This window comes from Sebastes umbrosus, chromosome 20, assembly GCF_015220745.1.
Source record: "Sebastes umbrosus isolate fSebUmb1 chromosome 20, fSebUmb1.pri, whole genome shotgun sequence".
Taxonomy (NCBI): domain Eukaryota; kingdom Metazoa; phylum Chordata; class Actinopteri; order Perciformes; family Sebastidae; genus Sebastes; species Sebastes umbrosus.
In genome coordinates, this window is record NC_051288.1 from 21,087,774 (window position 1) to 21,109,073 (window position 21,300).

The window sequence follows — 21,300 nt, forward strand, 5'->3', positions numbered from 1 at the left end:
TCTGGGAGGCCTCTGTTATTTGACTACGCCATTTATTGGGGCTTCCTGGGAGGGGGGGTGTCTCATTATATAGGCGCTTCCCCAGTGTGAGACATGTAGCTTAAAAAATGATTTGGCCATTTTGTGAGGACCATATGTGGGCAGCAGGCTGTTTGTGTGGAGGCCTTCCTTATTAATGTCTATTAATGACCCTTCGGTACTTTGCTTACACGACCTGGGGCCCGCATGCTACCTTCAATTGATTCAACATGTCACCTTTTCACCACTAAGTGCCAAGAAGCTGTGTTTCAAATAGAAAACCGAGTAAATTCCTGGACCCTTGAAATTGCTAAAGAGACCCGTTTTCCTCTCGCCACACCAGCTTCCCAGTAAACCAGACGACCAGAGATCCTAACAGTGTGCTCGCCCATCAATCACACTGACATCTGCTCTCCACTTTAGAGTTATTTGTCTTTGCTCGCCTTGAAAGTAAAATATGTTATTTTGAAACAATTTAGCAAAGATAACAAAGGATTTTAAGTGATGGTTAGTTGTTTTGTGAAGAAATACACAGACCCATATTTAAATATTGCCCAACCCGACCTCATGTGAAGGCGTATAAATAGCACATTACAAGGATCTTCTGTGTGTCATGAGGACATATTTTAGCCTTTTTGTGTGTCATTTTTACAACATGCAACAAAACTACGGTAACCGCCACAGGTTTAACCAACAAAACCACTTAGGTTAAGGAAAAAAATCATGATCAGGCTTAAAATAAGTAGGTAAACTAAGTCAAATACGTACAAAAACAACGTAAAAGAAGTATTGAAAACATGTCATGAACGTCACTAAAAAACAAGTCACTAATGTAACTTCAAAATAACTCAACAAAACTTTGGGGAACGAACACCGGTCTCCTTGTTGAACAACCCAACTCAACAACGTACAACATACTGACGCTTTGTCAGACACCTTGGCATCACTTTTCGGTGGCAGTAAACACGTGTTTAATGTTGTGAATTAAACAAAAACACTTGTTTAGGATTAGGCAACAAAACCACTTAGTTAGGTTTAGGAAAAAAACAACATGGTTGGGCTTAAAATGACGTTTGTACGATGAAAATGTGACTTGACGTTGTGAACACAGGACACGAACGATCAGCTGATTGTAAAGTGAAACAGTATCCTGGTTGAGAGTCCTGTGTTTGTTGGATCTATCCACCTTCTCCCCCATCCATTTGAGTAATTTTTGAAGAAAAAAAATCTAATTTCTCTGATTCCAGTTTCTTAAATGTGAATATTTTCTGAATTTCTTTCATTATGCCATTTAGTGCGACCGGGCTGGTATTACCACATCTTCATTTATTAGAAATATTCCAGCCTAAACATATTAAAAGTTGGCTATTTTTTCCTTTTTATTTTAGTATTAATCCAAAAAAACAGAAATCCAAACCCTTCCTGCAGCTATCACCACTCCACGTCTAGCATTCTCCGGCTGACATCAGGCTGCTTTTACTCTGATAAACTACGTGTCATCACCCTCACACAACACAAGCCTCCACTTCTTTTGTGTCTTTGTTTCTCTCCAGAGAGGATGTTTACAGCCATTTCATTTTTTTTTTTTCAAGATGCAGTGAAAGCAGCGTGATAAAAGGCCCTCACACTGAGACCACCACCAGAGGTAGAATAACTGTAAAGATGCTTTCAAAGACCCCTCTGGGCTGAACAGACCTCGCAAACTCCTCCTATTGTTACTGAGCTATTCCACTCCATTTTGTCCATCTGTTATTCAGGTCCTGTCTCTTGGTCCACCTTATGGACAGAAGGCCTTAAAAGCATGTCGGGCTTTGTCTGTACTCACTGGAGTGCATCGTGCAATTATCTAAACAAAGACAGCTTCCTGACTTCAGGACAACAACTCTCCGAATCTGAGATAGAAACGTGTCTTCACCACAAATCTTCAATAACCAGTGGTGGAGGAAGAATTTTGATCCTTTACTTGATTAAAAGTACTAATATCACACTGTAAAATTATTTTGTTTCAAGTAAAAGTCCTGAAAGTGTAAACGTATGAGTAAGTATATCGGTATCAATGTAGAAAAATGTCCCCTGTGACTGTTATATTATATATCATTAGATAATTATTACTCATGCATTAATGTAAAAGCAGGATTTTACTGCTGTAGTTGGTTTAGGTGAAGCTCATTTTGAACTCTTTTGTATCGGGATGCAGCTAAAAGCTTTGTAAAAAATCTTAAAATAGTGATAAATGGCGTCAAAATATGCCGTCAATATATATAAAGATACAATAAAATTATTAAAATAATTAAAAGGAAAATCAACAAATCTTCTCATTTGAGAAGATGGAACCATGAAATGTTTTTGTATGAAAACTGACTTTTAGTTAGTTTAGTTGTATGGGAATGTAATTTTTAGGAGACAGGGTTGCAATAGTGTACTGAATTACAGTACTTGAAAAATTTACTTAGTTACATTCCACCTTTGTAAATGATGAATTGTATTTTCCACCTTTAAATTAAAGATATACTAGTAATAAACATGAATAAAACACCAAATCATAGAGTCAAATTGCGTTCGCCCCAGCTGCCAGACTAATGGTCAGGCAGAGGGATAACCGGTTCCTTGGAATTGATTTCCCTGAACTGGTCCAGCTCACACTCATTGGCAGAGGCTAAACTATTACTGGATGCAATAAACAAATATTATTCCATCCCGCTCCAGAGCAGGAGGGGCGACGGCGTCCTCATGAATGAGCCGGTTTGTTAACATGAGGCCTTGACATTCTGTTAAGGATGTCAGTCATCTGTGGTGGTAGCTTACAGATTGCTATACAAAAGATTATGGTTTGACGCAGTGCCCTGCACAGCCATAAACTTGGCAGGTTTGATCCCAAACCCCCAGAGACTTGTAGTTCTGCAGCCGCAGAGAAGCAAAAAGAAGAAAAACATGGAGCATTGAAATTGCGTAACAGTACCCTGGAAATAAATAATATGGTGTAAAACCAAGCCATAAACCTCCCTTTCAGCACTCACATTAAAACAGAACCTAAAGAGGTTGACCGGGTCAGCGCAGAATAAGATCTTGTAGAACAGCACACGGTGGTTATCTCCTGTAATAAAGGTGCTCTTGTGCTGGATGGCTTCGTCGTGTGCATTGTTGGCGTTCGCTATCCCCTGCATCTTGATGGTGCATGAAGATTACACCATGTAATCTTAGCAGGGACGGAGGAGCCAGCAGCAGGGTGGAATGAATGAGATGAATCAGGAGAATTGGATGCTCAGCTTGGATTGCAGTTAGATTTCAGTCCATATAGACAACACTTGTAAAGGCACCATTCATAAAACAAATGATGCATGTCATGTATATTATACTGAATACCACACTTGTACAGTGCAAGATGATTGCAAAATGAGATTACCTTAAATGTAATTAGCAAATAAACATCAAGGAATGAGTTTTTCTTTATGATGTCTACAATCAGGGGAGCATAGTAATCGTCCCCCTGCGTCCGTAAAATGTTATTGTTCGAGGAAATGAAACACTGCGCCTAAACAGACAATCATACTGTTTCATTATGTTTGTTTGAATAAAGCCAGGCTGCAAAGTGAAAGCAGCGGAGAGGGTATTAATCAGAGGGTTTCCATCTCGTTGGCCGTGGCAGCCAGGGCCGACGAGATGATCGTACACATAAATAACAGACCAAACAGCGGGGCTATAGTCAGAGGACGTACAAGGGCAGGAGGCAAATGGCCAGACGTTGAATCAGACGGCGATTTTGGATTAATTGAATCCCGTCTTCAACTCAGATTTATTGGTCAGTGACAGAGATTTTCTGGTGTAAAAGTAAAAGTGGAATATCACTGAAACAAAAATTCAATAAATAATAATAAGAATAATAATCATCATAATAATAATAATAATAATAATAATAATAATAATAATAATAATAATAATAATAATAATAAAACACTTTATTTATACAACGTCTTTACATAAAATGCAGCTCAAAGTGTCTTATAAGACAAATTAAATAAATAAATAGAAACAATTTAAGGTGTTAAAATAATTGGTGAAATTACCATGGAAATTACCCATTTATATCATATTCCCTTAGTGAATTATAGTTATTTTTATTGTGTTATTTATTTAATATGACTCTAAATTAAACATACTTATTAGTTATTTGTTCATCTTTAAGCAGCTTTAAGCAGTTGAAGTAATTTTATATAATAAAACAATAAATAAAGTAATTTTTGTAACTATTTATTGTAAATATTTTTTACTGATTAATACATATATTATTATTTTGATGGTTCTTTTTATAATAATTTTCAGCCTGCCTGCAGCACACAGACGACACAGACTAGTGACGTCATGTGCCCCGGAAGTTGTTTCTCTTTACCTAACGGACGAGGTCGTAATGGCAGCTCGCTGCATGTGAAGGGTCGAGACGAGGAGCCGGCTTTATGAGTCGAGAACATGTATAAAACACCATGTAGCAGACTGTCAGGTAACTCAAACGGAGATGTGGAGTTTCATTTAATATTCCGCTGCATTTTAAAGTCATTTATTTAAATTAAATCCTCTGAAAACAGCCTTTAAGCATGTAGCTTAGCATGTAGCTTAGCATGTATCTATGTATAGCAGCTGGATGTTTGGCAGCAGTGACCTTAGAGAGAAGTCAACCTCATCTACAGAGAACAATATGAGCTAATGACTGAGTGTTTTTGTAATAACAACATTTGAGTTATTTTAATGTATATGTGTGTTATCAAACAAGGTGAAAAAACTATTATACAAAGCCTTTCATAACTGTTTGTTAACACTAAGAAACATTTGTGTTGGGTAACATAACCTCATGATGTTGATGTTATATCACAAACTCTTAGTGAGGAAATGAGAAGTGTAGAGATGTGTTATCATTACTGATCATACATGACAGGTACTAAGAGGGTCTAAGGCACAGCAGTCTTTGTTGTTGTTATGATTTTCTAAGGAGTTATATTAACTTTCAGTGTTTTCTCATGCTCCAATTTTATGCATGTTTATAGTTTGTGTCTTTGTATTTGTATGTCCATGTTGCATGCAAGATGATGAGCAAGATGAATCTATGTTCTTGTTTTTCTTTGTTCATGTGTATTTATTGTTTTTTAGCAGACAGAATTAAACCTAACACATGCATATCCTCTCATATTCCTGCAGCTGTCAGACTCCACAACCAACACTGCTCCCAGTAGACCGCTTACACTTACACACCAAAAACTGACAATAACCTGATATTTTCAGGTGGAATTTCATTTCATTCTCACTGTGCAATACAATTTTCCACTTGTGCAATTTTGTTAATAGTCTGTTTATTGGCAATACTGTATATACTGCTCCTATTTTTATACTTCCTTCTATTTAAATGGTTCATATTTTGTTACACTTTGTTTAGCTCTTTTTTACTGTGTTAGATGATGCATCTTGTTTTTTGCACTATCCCCATTGCTGCTGTACGCTGCAAATGTCCCCACTGCGGGACCAATAAAGGAATATCTTATCTTATATATCTCTGAAACTATGCCATAACTCTGTTAAATAAGGCAGGTGGATGAAGCAAATAAAGACATGTTAATTATTACATATACAAACTTACCTGCTTATTTATGTACCACATACAGATTAGAACTATTTAGATTTGCACAGCACATATTTTACTTTCAATTTGCGCAGCAGAGATATGTCTTTTATTCTATTTTACTATATATTTTTTATTTATTTAATCTAGTTTAAAGTTGTAGTTGGTATGTATATAGAGATGTATAAATAGTGTGTTCTATCTATCTATCTATCTATCTATCTATCTATCTATATATACATACATATACGCAAGCAGGAAAGATTTCATAGTAATGCAAAGCATAGCCTGTGGTCGAATAGTAAAAAAAATTCTGTCTTATGTCTTTTCCTAACCGTTTTAATGTCTAAACATTGTATTTTACATTTCTTATAGGGCTGATTGGTGTAAGCGTGAAACAGAAATTAGTTAAAAATGTTCATCAATGTAACCAGACTGCTCGCAGCCTTATTCAGCTGCACAGAAGAGATCCATCAAACTGGCTGACATACCAGCACCTCAACTTCCTGAAACGCCAGGTATCTCTCTTAATTTCAGCTTCCTTTGTAGTTTAAAAAATGTACACATGTCTGCATTCAGTTTTATTGTCATATCAGGAAATTATCCCATAACTCACCTTCTGCACCTGGTTCCCTTTCAGTATGTAACAAAGAACAAGAGTGAGCTTCACCAACGTGCCATCCCGAAACAGGCTCCCGCCCTGACCATTGTGGATGAGCGAGATGACAGCATTGAAAGACAGGTGCAAAGAATATCAACTATTAATCCTGTGGTAACAGATACTGTTTCACAGCCAGAGGATGATATCACCAGTAAAGCACAGCCTGGAATATCCACCTTGGAGCCCAACACAGAAGATGCGGAAGTACAAAAAGAGTCTGTGTCCAGTTTGGTTGGTACTTCAGATGAGACTCCGCACATCCAGGTGGAGACGGAGCGGGCAAAGGAGGAACGTCTAGACAGACAGTGGAAGGAGCTGAAGGTCGATGTGGCTGATTTGCCAGATGTCTATGCCAAGCTTGCCAAAATCAAACTCACAGGTAGAGTACACAGCACATCTTTCTTTGGTCATATAATATGAACTATTTACATCTGGAGGTTGATACATAAAAGGAATTACCCAAAACACATGCAGAATCTCATATATCTCTGAATATTAAGACAGATGGATGAAGCAAATACAGAGATGTTCATTACTACATGTACGAACATAACTGCTTATTTGCCATATACAGAACAGTCATGAATATTCCATAGCAATGCAAAGCATAGGCTGCGTTCGAATAGTCAAAAAAATGCATCCTATGTCTTCCTTTCCTTGACCTCGTTGGAAAAGGTCATGTGGTCAAGGAAAGACATGAAGGAGAATTCATAAGGGCTTAGGAAATGACAACCGCGGTGCTGCCGCAAGGAATTGTGGGACGGCATTATCTAATTTCCTTTCGTAAAAGACTGTCCAGGGTATACTATGCTAAAGGAGTTAAAAAAAGGAAGCATTGAAGCACCTTTCCTTAGCATCTAGAGGATTCGACCAGCTCATTTCACTCAGTTAGGAACCTTCCTAAGAAAAAAAGACAGCCAATGTATCTGAGAAAACAGTAACACTTTCCATCGCGGCCATGTCTTTAATGCATTATAAACATACTTATAATGCGTTCTAAGCGTTCTGTATAATTATGATATAGCATTATGATACTTGACCTTAGAAGTCAAAGTAAAATACTTTATAATGTGTTATGATTATTGTTATAAAGCATTATGAATATTTAGTGCTATTAGGGTTGGACGATATGTTAACATTTTAACTTTTAACTTTAACTAGCTTTGGGGAGCCTGTAGCATGACACATGGGAGTGTGTTTAGCTTTGTTTGTGGAGAAACTATGAGTGTTTGGAACATACAGATCAATAAGTAAATTGTGTGGTCAGTTTCATGCAGTGTTATTTATTCAAAGGAGTGCGTGACTCCACCAAGACATGATATCAGCTGGATACCCTATGGATACTTACGTAATAACTGATTTTAATTAGTTTTCAAACAAATAAAAATAGTTAATTTTGCACTATAACAGATGATAATGTGCTGTTAACTTTTTTCCTTCAAACAGCTCTCCTTGTGTTTACATTGAATCAGGCTTCTACAGCCATAAAGCATGCACATTGTTCTTTGCCTGTTACTTTAAGAAGGACACTTTTAAACTCATGTTTTAATTTATTCTATTATTCTTGCTTGGTGTTTTCAGCACTGGTGGTTACAAGTGCAGCAGCCGGCTTTGCAATGGCTCCAGTGCCCTTTGACCCCCTCATCTTCTTCGTGTCTCTTCTGGGAACAGGCCTCGCCTCTTGCACTGCCAATTCAATCAACCAGGTCAGTCATCCTCAGAAAAAAAGAGGTCAAACAAGGTCATGCATGTCTATTTCTGTGTGTATGAGTGTGTGTTTTGTTTTGGCTCTTTGCACACCACACCTCTAATCACAACACAAGCCCTCTGAATGTAAAACCCGTTAATGTGTGATTAATCTCATTTACCTTTCACTGTTTGACCGTGGAGTTTAATCAACACCTCTTCAACACATTGACTACATTTACATGCACAAAATATTCAGTTCTTTGCCCTTATTATGAAAAAGACAATATTCCTACTAAGCTGTTTACATGGCTAATAAAAATGAATATTCCACTAATATTCCGGTTAACATGCAGCCGTGCATACTCCGAATAACGTAACTGGTGGCAGATTTTTCACCATGCGAATGCAGCCTCCTTCTTTCATTCCTTCGATCACCTTCTTGAAAATACTGCGATATTTGCACGTATCCAAAAAAACTGTTGATATCCTAGTCTTTCATAATGTTTAAAAGTAGGTGTGTTTCTCCTTCTCCTTGCTTTTCTTTTGGGCATGCATCTCTGCAAACTGTCGGCTAGTTGGTTTGCGTACAACGCACAGAGCTGGACGCAAACAGGCAAGTGGCCGTGTTTCGCAAACTGACGTAAAAACCCCAGATTGAGACGCATATTCTGAATGAGTTGTATACATGTCCAAAGAATGCTCCTTAAACCCAAATAATATCAGTATATCCCACATGTTTTAATCAGAAAATGCTCCATTCAGAATATCCAAACAGAATATGTTGTTTACATGACCCGTATCAAATTCAGAATATTGTCATATTTGCAATAATAGTGGAATAATAGTGTGCATGTAAACATAGTCATTGTTATGAATAAGCTTCCCAAAAATGAGAGTTACTGCAGGATTACACAGGTGTATCTAATAAACTGGCAACTGTGTGTAAAATGAATTATTGACTACAGCTAATTTACTACAAACATCCTATGAAGCAGAAAAATATTAAACACATGGCTTGCGTAATTGTTTCAAGAATTGCAGTAAATAGTACAGATGTTTCTGGTCTTTAATCTGTTTATTTTTTAAGTACCAATTTCCTTTTGGACAGAAAGTTGTTCTCAGAACTGGCAAGATATCTGTTGGTCTTATAATGCGGCGTACATTTTTTGTTGACATGTTATACAAACATGAATTTGCTTGTTGACAGACAACCACATCCACAGTTTTCCTGTTAGTGATGTCTGTGTTCTAGAAAATGCTGAATGAGCCAGCACATCCCCTTTTTGAGCCGCTCTCGCATTCCTCTTTTGCTACGCTTCTCAAAAATGCATTGAGCTGACTGTAATGCTGTTATTATTTCCCTGCTGAAAACATTTTTTCGAGGCTATAAACGAAGGTGAACTAGTGCGCGAGGACACTTAGGATGCCTAGAATAAGTTGGGCCTCTCTCTGCTGTCTAGTGTTGTCGTTGTACATAGGAATTTGCTCCGTGACTCAAAAATATTAGTATAATGGGTGACCTCTCCCTCAGCCTTAGACTGAACTCTGCTTAGTAGTGTCTTTGGCCTGTAATTTAGCCAAGCCTTGATTATACTGCAGGTTCCTGCCCTTAGGGCCAACCCCCCCCCCCCCGCCCTCCTCCTACCCTCAACAACTACGTTCCAACTGCTGTCGTAATCGTTTTACGACAATAATGAAGTCCACCAAGTCAACAAAACATAGTACTGCTGGGAAGTTTAATCTATAACAATACATCATCATTTATTAGTTCATTATGTTTTGTAATAATAACCTGAATCTGCAAAGTAACTAATGTTATTAAATTGATTAAACTTAGTTGTTTAAGAGAGAGAAAAAGACGGTGTCTGATTGGTATCTGCAGATACTCAAAGTTGCGGTATCAGACATTAAATCGTGGTATCGAGCCATCCCTAGTTTGTACTGTATTCTTTTAAAGTTTGACTAATTATTTACACAATTGAAGTTAAATATTTCTTCTACAGTTTGCTGGTGGTAGTTTTTAAAATGATTATTCATTTTATTTGTTATTTGATATTCATTCATTTTGTTTTATTTCTTTATTTATTATTGACAGACTGACTGACTTCTTGAATTTATGTGAAATTCATATTCACTGGAAGATCACTTTTATTTTGAAGTCAGTTCTTACAGGCTCTTACCGTAATGCCTAGTATATACACGTACCGCAGAACAACGTGGGGGTTAGTTTGACCGTCTCTTTCGAAGTGGAGGCTGGCGTCTTCCAACACCTTTTCCAACCTCAAGACGTATAAACTTTGGCGCTTCACTTCTTCCGCTCTCTCCAGCCTCTTCCCCTGTTCCCTGCTTCCCTCCAGATACAAATACACGCCCCATACACGCACATCCATGCTCATTAGCTGCACACACTCACCCAGGAGAGTACAGTCTGAGTTACATCTATGGATTCGAATGTGTAAATGTTTACACAGTTTAGTTTTTGTGGTCCAGTCTGAATAGTGTCAATCAGTCCATCGCTCGGGTTAAAACTGTATTGTATCTTCAGTGGCCTGAAACTCCTCTGTGCTCCTCTACCTCACACTGAGCAGGTGTGTAAATATCCTTCAGGTATTTGAAAAATGTCCCCCTCTCCTCCTGGTGCTCCCAGACTGCAGCTCCAAGACGTTCAGCACGTTGAGTGATGCAAGAGGCGGCTGCCACTGTCCGTACTCTGGGTGTCCCTTTATCTGCGGGCCCACCCTCACATCAGTCCTGTCAGTCTTCATTTTCTCCATTAACTCAGCCTGAGGTTAGGATACAACGTGGCTTCATGTTTCATTGAAACAATGTTATTTGCCTTTCAGTGCCTCTCTCTCTCTCTTTCTCGGCCTCCTCCAGTCAGGTCTAGTTTCAAATCTACGGTGAAGGTAAAGCATGGGCAAAGGGGAATTTCAGAGCAGATGTAGCCCCAATTTTAGTCGCAAATGAGATAAGTGTGTGTTAAAACCTGCTGGAAATACTTACAGTCAGGGCGTCTATCAATCTTTTCCAGGCTTTTTGTAAAAGACACATTTTATTTTTGAAAAGCAGGTCAATTTTAGCATTTTTTTTTTAATTAAAAAATTTGAATTACAGCAGAATTTAGAAAAATATGACAGAATTAAGCAGGTAAAAAGTGTTTCCAACTTATTGCCGTGTCACTTTTCAAGTTCTATTAAAAAATAACTTGGTTTGACCGCACGTTACCGCAATACAATAACGTTTCCTGTCCATGACAGAGTTAGCATGCAGCTTTAGCCTTGATGTCTAGCTCTGCTTTTCCTGGCAATGTGTGAAACCCAAAGTGTTTCCATACTTCACTGTATGTGTAGTGTTTACCACTTTGGATTTAAAATGTGAGGGTTCAAGTTGTATCCATGTGGACCCTCCGCTGTTTTGTACTTCCTCGTTTCGGCTTGCTGTGGTTTGTTTTGGTTGACGGATACGGAACGGATATGACGCCACGTTACTCAGACTACAACAATAAGAAGCGGTAACTTCATTCTCCCTCCACATGGACTCAAATGAAGCAAATATATTGATTCTGGCATTAAAAAATCTATTTCAAAATAATAATAAAAAAAACTGCGATACATAGGTGAGTCGATTTTTTTTCCCTCCCCTAATGTAGACTAGTGATAAAACTTTATTGTGAAGTCATGACCCTCTGATAGTGACGATATGACAAGATTGTGGATATCTAAAAATATTTCTGAGTTCATTTTGCATTACACATGTGGGTAAAACGTGCTCTATGATAGAATGTATGTTATTTTGGGAATGCTTCACATGGTTTCTGTAGATAAATATACAGTGAGTTGTAAAGAGATCCTGGTGGAATATTACTTCAACATTTCTCTCTGTTTGCACAAATGGACTTGTGTGTGTGTTAGCCTGAAATTCATCAGTGCTTACTCTGTTTGAGACCAAGAGCTCCTTTTTTGTGGCTGGTAGCTGGTATGTGAGCCTTCGCCCTAGTCAGATTCACTCTGCTCCCTTATCCCTTGTTCTTCTCTGTGGGGACATTTTGCATGTCATCATAGTCTTAATTGGCAAGAATTGGAGATGGGATTATTGTTTCAGGCAAATTAGCCACCTGCCCTGTAGTGAAGCTGTCTTTGAAGTAGACAAAGTCGTGCAAAGGCACATTTTAATTTAAAATGTGGTTAAAAGGATAAACATCATTAGGGAAGAAAAAAACATACTTGTAGCTGGTAGTGTCTTGTCTCCCTCTGCTTGTCTGGTATGAAAAGTATGTGCCTCTCTGCATACGATGTAACAGTAGTTGTTGGTGTTGCTTTGTTTGGAGAATTGTCATTTTCCTCAGTGTAATTATACACACAGAGGCACAGGGGATGTCGTGCGTGACAGATAATTGCCACTGTGGCGATAACTAACAACACACCGTGTCGGCTCTTTGTGTCAAAGACACACCCTCACCTGTGTGTAATCGATCCTCAACACTTTGGTCATGCATTTGTTTTTCATAATCCTAGAAAGAAAAAGTCAAACACAAAACATCCTACCTTCAGATCTGATGCCAAATTTTTTTTATTCGTACTCCCTTTCATCTTGAAACTATAGTGCTTCACAATCATTGTGTTTAGTTGTGATCAAAGCGAGACGTCTTTTTATATGAAAAGTCAAACAAAAGTTTGACAAACAAATCGCAGCAGAGAGAGATCACCTCCTATGGATTCCGCTGCTCGGTCCTAATCCCTTAATGCTCGGCATCTAAAGAGGTAGAGGAGTGTGCAAGTATGTGACCACACAACTGCTGAATTACCTTGAAGAAAGGAGGAAAATGCCTAAAGAGGGGAGAAAAATGCTTCGGCTCTTGGAAGTGGCAGTCGGACCTTCAGTGGAGCTGTCAAAAACCAAGGCTGCTCTTTGTCCCATTGGGAAGTGCCCGTAGGGCAAACAGAAATGTTGTGGTTTCCCTTTAAAATGTTACTCTATTTAGGAAACTGACGGAAGGGTGTAAGCACTGGGAGTCACGTAACAATGGCATTTTACCGTCTAGGGTTTCTCACCACAGTCAGAGGACTTGATGCTGTCATGTCTGTCTCACAATCAGAGAAGACAGTCAGCTCCAACAGCAAAGGGATGTAATTATTTGAGCTTCCAGTTCAAGTAGCTCATGTGGGTTGGCAATTATGAACTTTTCTTAGCATGTTTTGTTTTGCTTACACCTATTTCTTGTTGCTTGGTAACTTTGTGCAAATATGATAAAAAGTTATTTTTATAAAACGGTCACTATATCCTGACAGTAGTGCATGAGACGGGTAATCTGAAAAAAATCATGTTCCTCTGTGTCCTCCTAGTGATCCTAATGGCATCTGCAGTTTTCACCGCAGCCGAACAAAAACAACCAATCAGAGCCGAGCAGTCTCTAAAGCAGCTGTCAATCACTGCTCGCGAAACTCGTGAACTCCGATCAAACGGTCAAACTAGGCAGCGCTGATCAAATATGAATCAATATTCTGTTACTGTAATGCCTATTTCTCGCCTCAAATGTCATATTTGCGCAAAGTTACCTACTGCAGCTTTAAAGCCTGTGTGCAGCTGAAAAGAGTAATACTCTGTAGAGAACCTGCTCTGAGAGAAAAAGCTCAGCCGTCTCAAAGTTTCACTACAGAGTTCCTTCTGTTCCTGCTGGATAAAGTCCCGGCTAACATTGGTGGAAAAAGTGCTGGATGGTCTGGTTGTCAGGACCCGTGGGCCCCACACCAGGCTCAGCCTCCGCAGGTGTTCCAGCCGTCATCACCTTCCAGTCTGGCCACTACTTCAGCTAATTGGATAATTGGGTCAGATGAGAGTTCCAGGCTGGAGCCTAAAAGACCCCGGGGAAGTCTGAGGTCCCCAGCAGTGTAAACAAGACCCGATATGGCCTTTTACTGTCAAATAAGTACCGCTCGGCTATTTTGACAGCGGCTATAGTGTAAGTCACACCATGTCAGCTCGCGTGTTTGTTTTGATGAAAATTCAAGCTGGCTTGTTTTGTGGCTGCCGAGTGTCATTCCTGCTTTCGTGACCATGACAGTGAGTTTCCTTTTGTGTCTGCGTCTCTCCTGCGGTGAGCTGTCTGAGGCTGGCACGCATACGCGAGCCCCCACAAGCCCCCAGCCCATCCACTCCTACCACTTGAAGCTACGCCCTTCTCTTTTGTCCTGTGCAGGCATGCATTATTTACCCTCCTGCGTGCCTCCTTCCTTGCGCATCTTGGTCAGCCCCTTAGAGTGTTTGGGTACATGACTGAACATGGGGGTAGGTTAGGCACACAATTATCAGTACATTAAGAAAATATGTTACTTTTTAAAATCTTTTTAAAGGATGCAATTCTTGACTTTATTAGGATAAAACAAGACACAAATAGTCAGCGGTCATGTCTGTAAAGTTAAATCCAGCGGTACATGTCCACCAGGTCCGGCGAGGACGCTAGGGGATGCACTGCTCCACTCAACTGGCCGTACTCTATCGTTAAATGCACCTGACTGGTCCTTGGTTTTCTGCTCGCCGTTTCAAACTGGAAACAACATGGTGGCCTGCTTGGAAACTTTCTGTTATTCCGTCTAAGTGAGAAACGGGTGATGCCACTGCCGGATCTCATTTCATTTTAGAACTATATCGCCTAGTTTGACAGCACGGTCCAAGTTTTGTGAGCTGGACGTGTTGCTCTGGACGGGCTCATTTGCATAAAGGACTGTTCCCGCCTTTTCATTTTGAAAGAGCGACGGCCAATGAGGGAACTCCAACACTCGGCCGACCTATCGCGTAACTTCATCATTAAGTGACAGACTTTTGTGTTTGTAGGGCTGGTCCTCTGCGGTCCAGCCAAAAACACATAGTTTTCTTAGGATTTTACCAACATCAAATTATTTCATAACCTTTGGTTCTGTGAATATAAACCGTGACGGGACCATGACGGCTGAGTAACCACTTTTTGTAGTACACCAAAGCCGTATAAAAAAGGCTCTATAATGAGCACTTTTTTTGACAGTGATTTAGATGATTACTGAAGCTACACGTAGAAGCTTTTAATCAGCAAAGTAATGGAAATTAATTAAAATTGATAGCACTTAGATAGATATCATTTTGATCTTAATGCACAATGCAGTACCATCATATAAAGCCACTATATCTAGTGGAAGCTTTCAACTTTAAAAGCATTGTCAAGCTCCTCAGAATCTAATGATACCACAGTATACTATTTCAAGCTCATGCTATTACACTGCAGGCTTGTTGTCTTGTCACAGTTGTGATCTTTATATCTACCATTTTTATTGTTCTTTTATCATGTTAATCATATTATCTAGTGTAATCTATGAAACTGTAAGGGTACTGATGCAAATTTGCAAGCTGGTGTTGATGAAAGTCCTTAAGTCTCACTTGGTTAAATTGAGTAACATTAGCACAGTAAAATTGTGTAATATTTATTGGTGTTGTCACAATACTGGAATTTCTAACTTTGATACAATACCTTGAAAAATATTGATATTCGATACCATTTCGATAACGCAGGTAAAAATTGACCAAACATTGAGCAACGCGAGCTCGCATGCAGATCAGATGAACGATGCCCCTTTGCTGGGGCTCCTCGCTCGCTCAACCTGTACCGTCATGGAGGGAGACGGGCGCCGGTCTGCATGGGCTGCCAGATCGACAGTGTCCATATGCCAGTGTTATAGACAATAATTTAATTAAATGTTTTTTGATGTACTCCATTCACTTCCAAGACAGTTGGCTGTGACTACAGTGATGCATACCTTCTTGACTACACCGATATGTTTTATGGCTGCTTTAGACAGACTCCAGATGTAGATAATGGTCCATCAGCAGCGCGGTAGGTGGTAGTAGTCTACCTCAGCCTGGGTTGGCGGCAGAATTGCTGTGCCCCCAACAGTCAAGGCTGCCACAACAATTTTCCAGGATGGGGCTCCTCTCATTGTAGTTTGAGGCACCTCGCATAACACGGTACCTCTTGAGAGGATCATTAGTTGTAACAAGACCTCATAGCTGCTAAAACCCCACCATCCATTGCACTCTTCAAAGAAAGTGAAACCCTTCCACCGCTGGATTTGTGTCGGTTCCCCGCTGAGAAGTAGCGACAGAAGATACGGTTTCAAACGGGTGCTATAGAATACCTCTAGCATGATGATGTTGCCATCCTTTTTGTGCAATTTATTTTCATTCGGCTTGAGAATTACCCCCCACCATTCTCATGCCAGAGTCCAGTTGATGAATTGCAGTGGATACCTTCAAAACAAGCCCTACGTTGAGGGGGTACTGTATTTGTTTTTCTCACATTGAAAGCTTCAAAGGTATCTTGAGACAGATTGAGTTGTAAAAGTATCAGTGCTTGTCATATTAGTTCCACTGGCTATGTACTGTTCAAAAGAGTTTTATCTGTCAAAGGATTATGTTTTGTACATTTTTGTGGGGTGCTTTTCAGAGTTAACGGTCAAACACATCAGAGGCTTAGCCAAATGGGCGATTTAACATAAAACGAGATCCCTTCCTTCGTGCAGATGCTGCTCTTAAGATCCTGTTTTCCAACAGCTTAGTTAAAACAAAAGAACAAGCTGATCTTTGACATTGATAGTTTTGAGTTTTTTTGTTTTCATGGTCTCCATCAAGCTGTTAGTTCAGCCTGGGAGAAGGAATGGAAATTCCTTTTTAATTGCCAACAAGATGGCACGAAAAGGACAGTGTGTGTCTCTCTTTCGGTGCTGGATTAAAATGAATATTTAACTAGACAGCCCCGTTTAATAGTTAATTTCTTTAAAGGCTTTTGTCTTTGTCAACCCCGGGGTGCCAATCCGTTTCAAACTGTACAAATGGATCACTTGCAGCCTCAGATGGGAGACAGATGCTTTCCTCTGATAGAGTCATGAAGGGTAAATCCACCTATTATATACCCCCAAGCTCATGCCTGAGGGAGCAAACACTGTTGCCAGGCAGAGGGTTAGTTAGGCATAGATACAAAGATACGCTGGTTTCCAATTGTGCCTTTTAGTTATTGTGTATTTCTAATGTGCATTTCTTTTAAAAAGGATTTGGCATCAGTGTTACTGTTGAACGGCACCTGTATTCATTATCTTATATCACTTTAATGTGTTGAGTTTGGCCACGTCTGTGCTTTACACGAGCATAGTGTGTATTCAAAACCAGTGCCAAAGTCGCACTGATAAAGTCCTGGTTCTGATATTAATGTTGAATCCAGTTGAAGATTTTCTAAAACCAGCTGTCTGTGATGTAGCTGTTGACATTGTCCGTATGCATTTCAATCATAGTGGAGGGATTAAAACATTTAAAGGCGCAGGATAAACTTACTGGAGTAGATGGACATGGAGCGAGAGGCGATTAATTTATAACAGAGCGTTGGCAGGCAACAACAGCAATCTAATGAAGTAGTTGTAGAGTGTTGATTTTCACGTGGCACAGCTCTCCTACTGATGTGAATCCTTAAAATACCAGCTCATCTCATGCAGCTAATAAAACCTGCCTTATCAAACTTAATGAGTGAATTTAGGGAGATATTGGAAACCGCTAAAGCAAGGTATTTCTCGCAGGGTCAGAGTGAAACATACAGTAGAAAAATAGGAAGAAGTATTTCAAGTACAGTTATTTAAAAGACATAAGAAAATAAATAATATATATATATATACCATAATAATTGACAAAAGTATTGAAATTGTCATAAATTAAAAAAAAATATGTTGCTAAATTAACACACAAAACATATTGTTCCAAAATATTTCTAAATGTAGAAACATGAACAAAATATTTCCCAACACTCCATAAGTTATTTGAACTATGCACATTTTTAGTTTTTAAGATATGCACATTTTTTATGAGCAGATCGAGTGCAAAGGCCTTTTGATAGATTTGACACGTAATGTAACTTAATGGCATATTAATGACATCGTACCAACGACACGAATGACCGAAGCCTTAGAATTCTCCTGCAAAAAGAATGAATACTCTCGTTATTATGGTTTTTATTTTAGGTTGATTTAAACAGGATTATGCAAACAATGTCCGTTTTTAAAGGGTTAACTTTAGCTAGCATAAAGGATAAAAGTAGTAGGCATTATTGCAAAACAAATCAATTGGTACAGTCTTAATTTTCTGTGTCTTAGAGGGATCTTACGAGAACAAGGCATACAACATATTGCTTCAATATACAAATTAAAATACATGATTTTTGTTCTACATACTCTCTTTGATCCCAGTATGCTCCAGCCTTTACAAACAGATACAGGGTGCTTACTTCAAAAGAAGAGGAAAACATGGCTTGTCATTGGAGTTGTCCACAACATGTCGTCATCTTTTTTTTTTTGAAGATCACACTTACTACTCACACGCAAAGTGTCTCTCTGAGCTTTCAATGCCACAGCTTGTTTGGGCAAAACACACCTCGACGCCATAGAGTTGCCGTGACCCGAGGGGATGAACATGACTGACTGACTGACGGGCAGGTGGAGCCACTCCTCTCCACCTCCCTGATTAGCCTTTAGTTTTCTCACAAAACACCGTGATTATGGGCTTCAGTGACCAACACGGCACGCTGCAGACACCATTTAGACTTGAGTCAGAGGGGTGAGGAACCACCCACCTCAGCACTGTCTGGCACCAATGAACCTTTCTACACCTCACGCTGCATTTGGTACCGTCTGACCTCATGCAAGCTGAGTAAATGTTGTTTCACCAACTAGGACACTCCAACTGATGTACTTGTTTTCTCTTTTATGTGTTAGTGCTTGTGGCAGTAGTTTCTACAAGTTAAAAGTAGAGTCAGAATATTTATGGTCAACGGGTTAGGACCATATTTCTGAATCAGAATTTTGCAACATTCACATGGAATCAGGCAGGAATAAAATATATTTAATTAAATTTGATGTCTACTATTTTATGTAATTATTCTAGTAATATATGTAGCTACGAATTGCAGCTTTTTTTTAATATTCTATTGCAAACTTAAACCACTTTTCTCAGGTGTGAGGGAACTACGTAACATCCGCTTGTAAATCCCATCGCAGAGGTCGGCAAATAGTTAAAATATTTTATCTTTGGACAGCAATGCCGTCTACCGTTAACCATCGCCGGTATTCTCTGCCCGCCTCACCTAATTTTCCCGTCCTGCTCCTGTCCACTAACACGATATCCGGTTTTCCGTCTACTGTCCGCCTGATTCCATGTGAATGCAGCAAAAACATTTTTACACATTGGGGGCGAGATGAATAAACGACATGAAAATGCAAAATACTTGCAAATACTATATGTCTAGGGCTTTTATTGTGAAAGGTAAGAACGGAAGCAGTGGATCTGGGCTGCACTGCCTTTGTCAAGGTTGAAATATACAATTGTGTAACAGTATTGGTGCTGTCAGTGTCTCGATTTCCGTTTCCTTCGACCGTTGTGGACGTGCTTTCCCATTGAAACAGATAGTGGCATGTCAGCACCTCCAGCATGCATTGTGGAGGTATCAGTGAATGGAGACAGTCAGTGCAGAGGCCCCTGTATGTCTAGAGGACAAACCGTTCCTCTGCCACTAGTGCCACACTGAAGAATTTTGCAAACAGTGATAATGGGTTGCTGAAGATGCGCTCGTTTTAGAAGTGGCTCTCTCTGCTTTTCATCAATCCCTTGAACTGCTGAACATTAGCAGACGGGGGCCGGACGGAGGTTTGCATGCCTATTCAGTGGATGTAATATCACTGGATATTGCCAAGCCTTAGCCCAAATGTTTTTAGTTTAGCTGAGCAGCTCAAAAGTACCCATTATGACATGAAGAGAGTAAAAAGTGTTATGACTGAAAAAACAATGACTGTCTTATGTGATGCTAATGATAGTCAGCTGATACTGTGTTTTGATGTGTGGCACTGTATTGCATTAAAATCAGTGACAGAGAGGTGAAAAACAAATGCTCTTTTCTGCTGAGCTGAAACTTAATAGTTATTTAGCTTTCTGTGTTTTTGGCCTGCCTACTTCTGTTCAGTTGCTGGAGAGATAATTGTACACGTGGACACAATGACGGTTCCTAAACTCGCTGATATGTGAACTTTATTTTGATAACACCACAAGCTTTTGATCTTAGACCCTTTTTCAGATATAAAGAGGAGATAAATAAAAAAAAAAAAATGAAGAGAATAAAAAACATGACAAAGTTTCTCTGGTTTTACGGCGGCTAGAAAATGGTTTGTTTTTTTCAAGGCTGAGTTGATTCAGAGAAAAAAAACACGTATTTAGGGCATCCACTTAAGATATCACGTTTTTGTATTTGTGTACAGTTTACCATTTCTTCCCTTTTAAACTCAAGTTTACCCTCTCTATCTGAAGGTAACTTAGCCAAAGGCAAGTAGGAACACTCTTTGTAAAGCTGAGATCCGTGGATAATTAACAAAAGCAGCCCTGTTTATGGCGTGCCCGTGAGCCAACACTGAATGCTAATTTGATTCAAACCGAGAAGCTTTTAGGGCAAGGGCATCGCTGCTGGAAAACAAAATGGTTACCGACATGCACCAGGGCTTTTCCCTAAGCCTCGGGTGTGTCTCACATTCTCAAAATCTCAGGTTTAATAGTCAAGTTTATTTATTTAGCCCAAAATCCCGAATTTGTCTCATAGGGCTTTACAATCTGTACAGTATTTGACTGATTTCTAAATGGCACGTAGAGGGTTAAATACATTTTTCAATTTTCCCACTTGCTGAAAAAGGCATGTGTTATCTTAAAGCTTGCTAGTGGCAGTTATTTAAACCAAAGATACTCTATAACAAAGATCAACCATTTCAAGCTCCGCCAATGGTACGAAATGGTGTGGCGCAGTCATGGCGTGTTCCCCTCTCCCCTCCATCCCCCCTCCTCGTTTGGAAGTGTTGTGAACGTTGTGTGGATGGATGAAAGCAGGTTGGGTTATATTTGCATAATGTGTTTATATTTTCTTTTGCTAACATTAGATATTTACACAGCTATATGTAGCATTAAGAAAATTCGTTAGCTAGGGTGTTAGTGAACATTAGTTTGCATATCTCGTGAGAATGTGTTTTTGAGACAGAGAGAGGTCTCGAACAAAGTTAATTTTATCCGGATTTGTTGGTCTGAAAAATGTCATTTTAGTATCAGAATGTGCAGAAGATATGTGGCTTGTGAAAAATGGATCCAGCATTTACTTTGGTGACTATGGGGCAAAAGAATCGGTCATAATCTGTGTTCATTTCTCCCATTGGAGATGATAGACTCAAGACCTGCCGCTAGTCTCCTAAAGAGGCGGGGCAGTGGCAAAAGATACAGGAAACTGACTCTCAGT

At 39.3% G+C, this 21,300-nt stretch overlaps 1 protein-coding gene across 1 annotated transcript in view; it reads left to right on the plus strand.

The window, feature by feature from the left end:
• Nucleotides 1–4,361: 4,361 nt before the first annotated feature.
• LOC119479659 (protoheme IX farnesyltransferase, mitochondrial) overlaps nt 4,362–21,300 on the plus strand; it is a 41,414-nt gene continuing 24,475 nt past the window's right edge. Inside the window, exons 1-4 of the mRNA XM_037755488.1 lie at nt 4,362–4,513; nt 5,999–6,141; nt 6,264–6,663; nt 7,866–7,990. Of these exons, the coding sequence (XP_037611416.1) occupies nt 4,483–4,513; nt 5,999–6,141; nt 6,264–6,663; nt 7,866–7,990 (699 nt within the window). The 5' untranslated portion in view covers nt 4,362–4,482. The remainder of the gene's footprint in view (nt 4,514–5,998; nt 6,142–6,263; nt 6,664–7,865; nt 7,991–21,300) is intronic.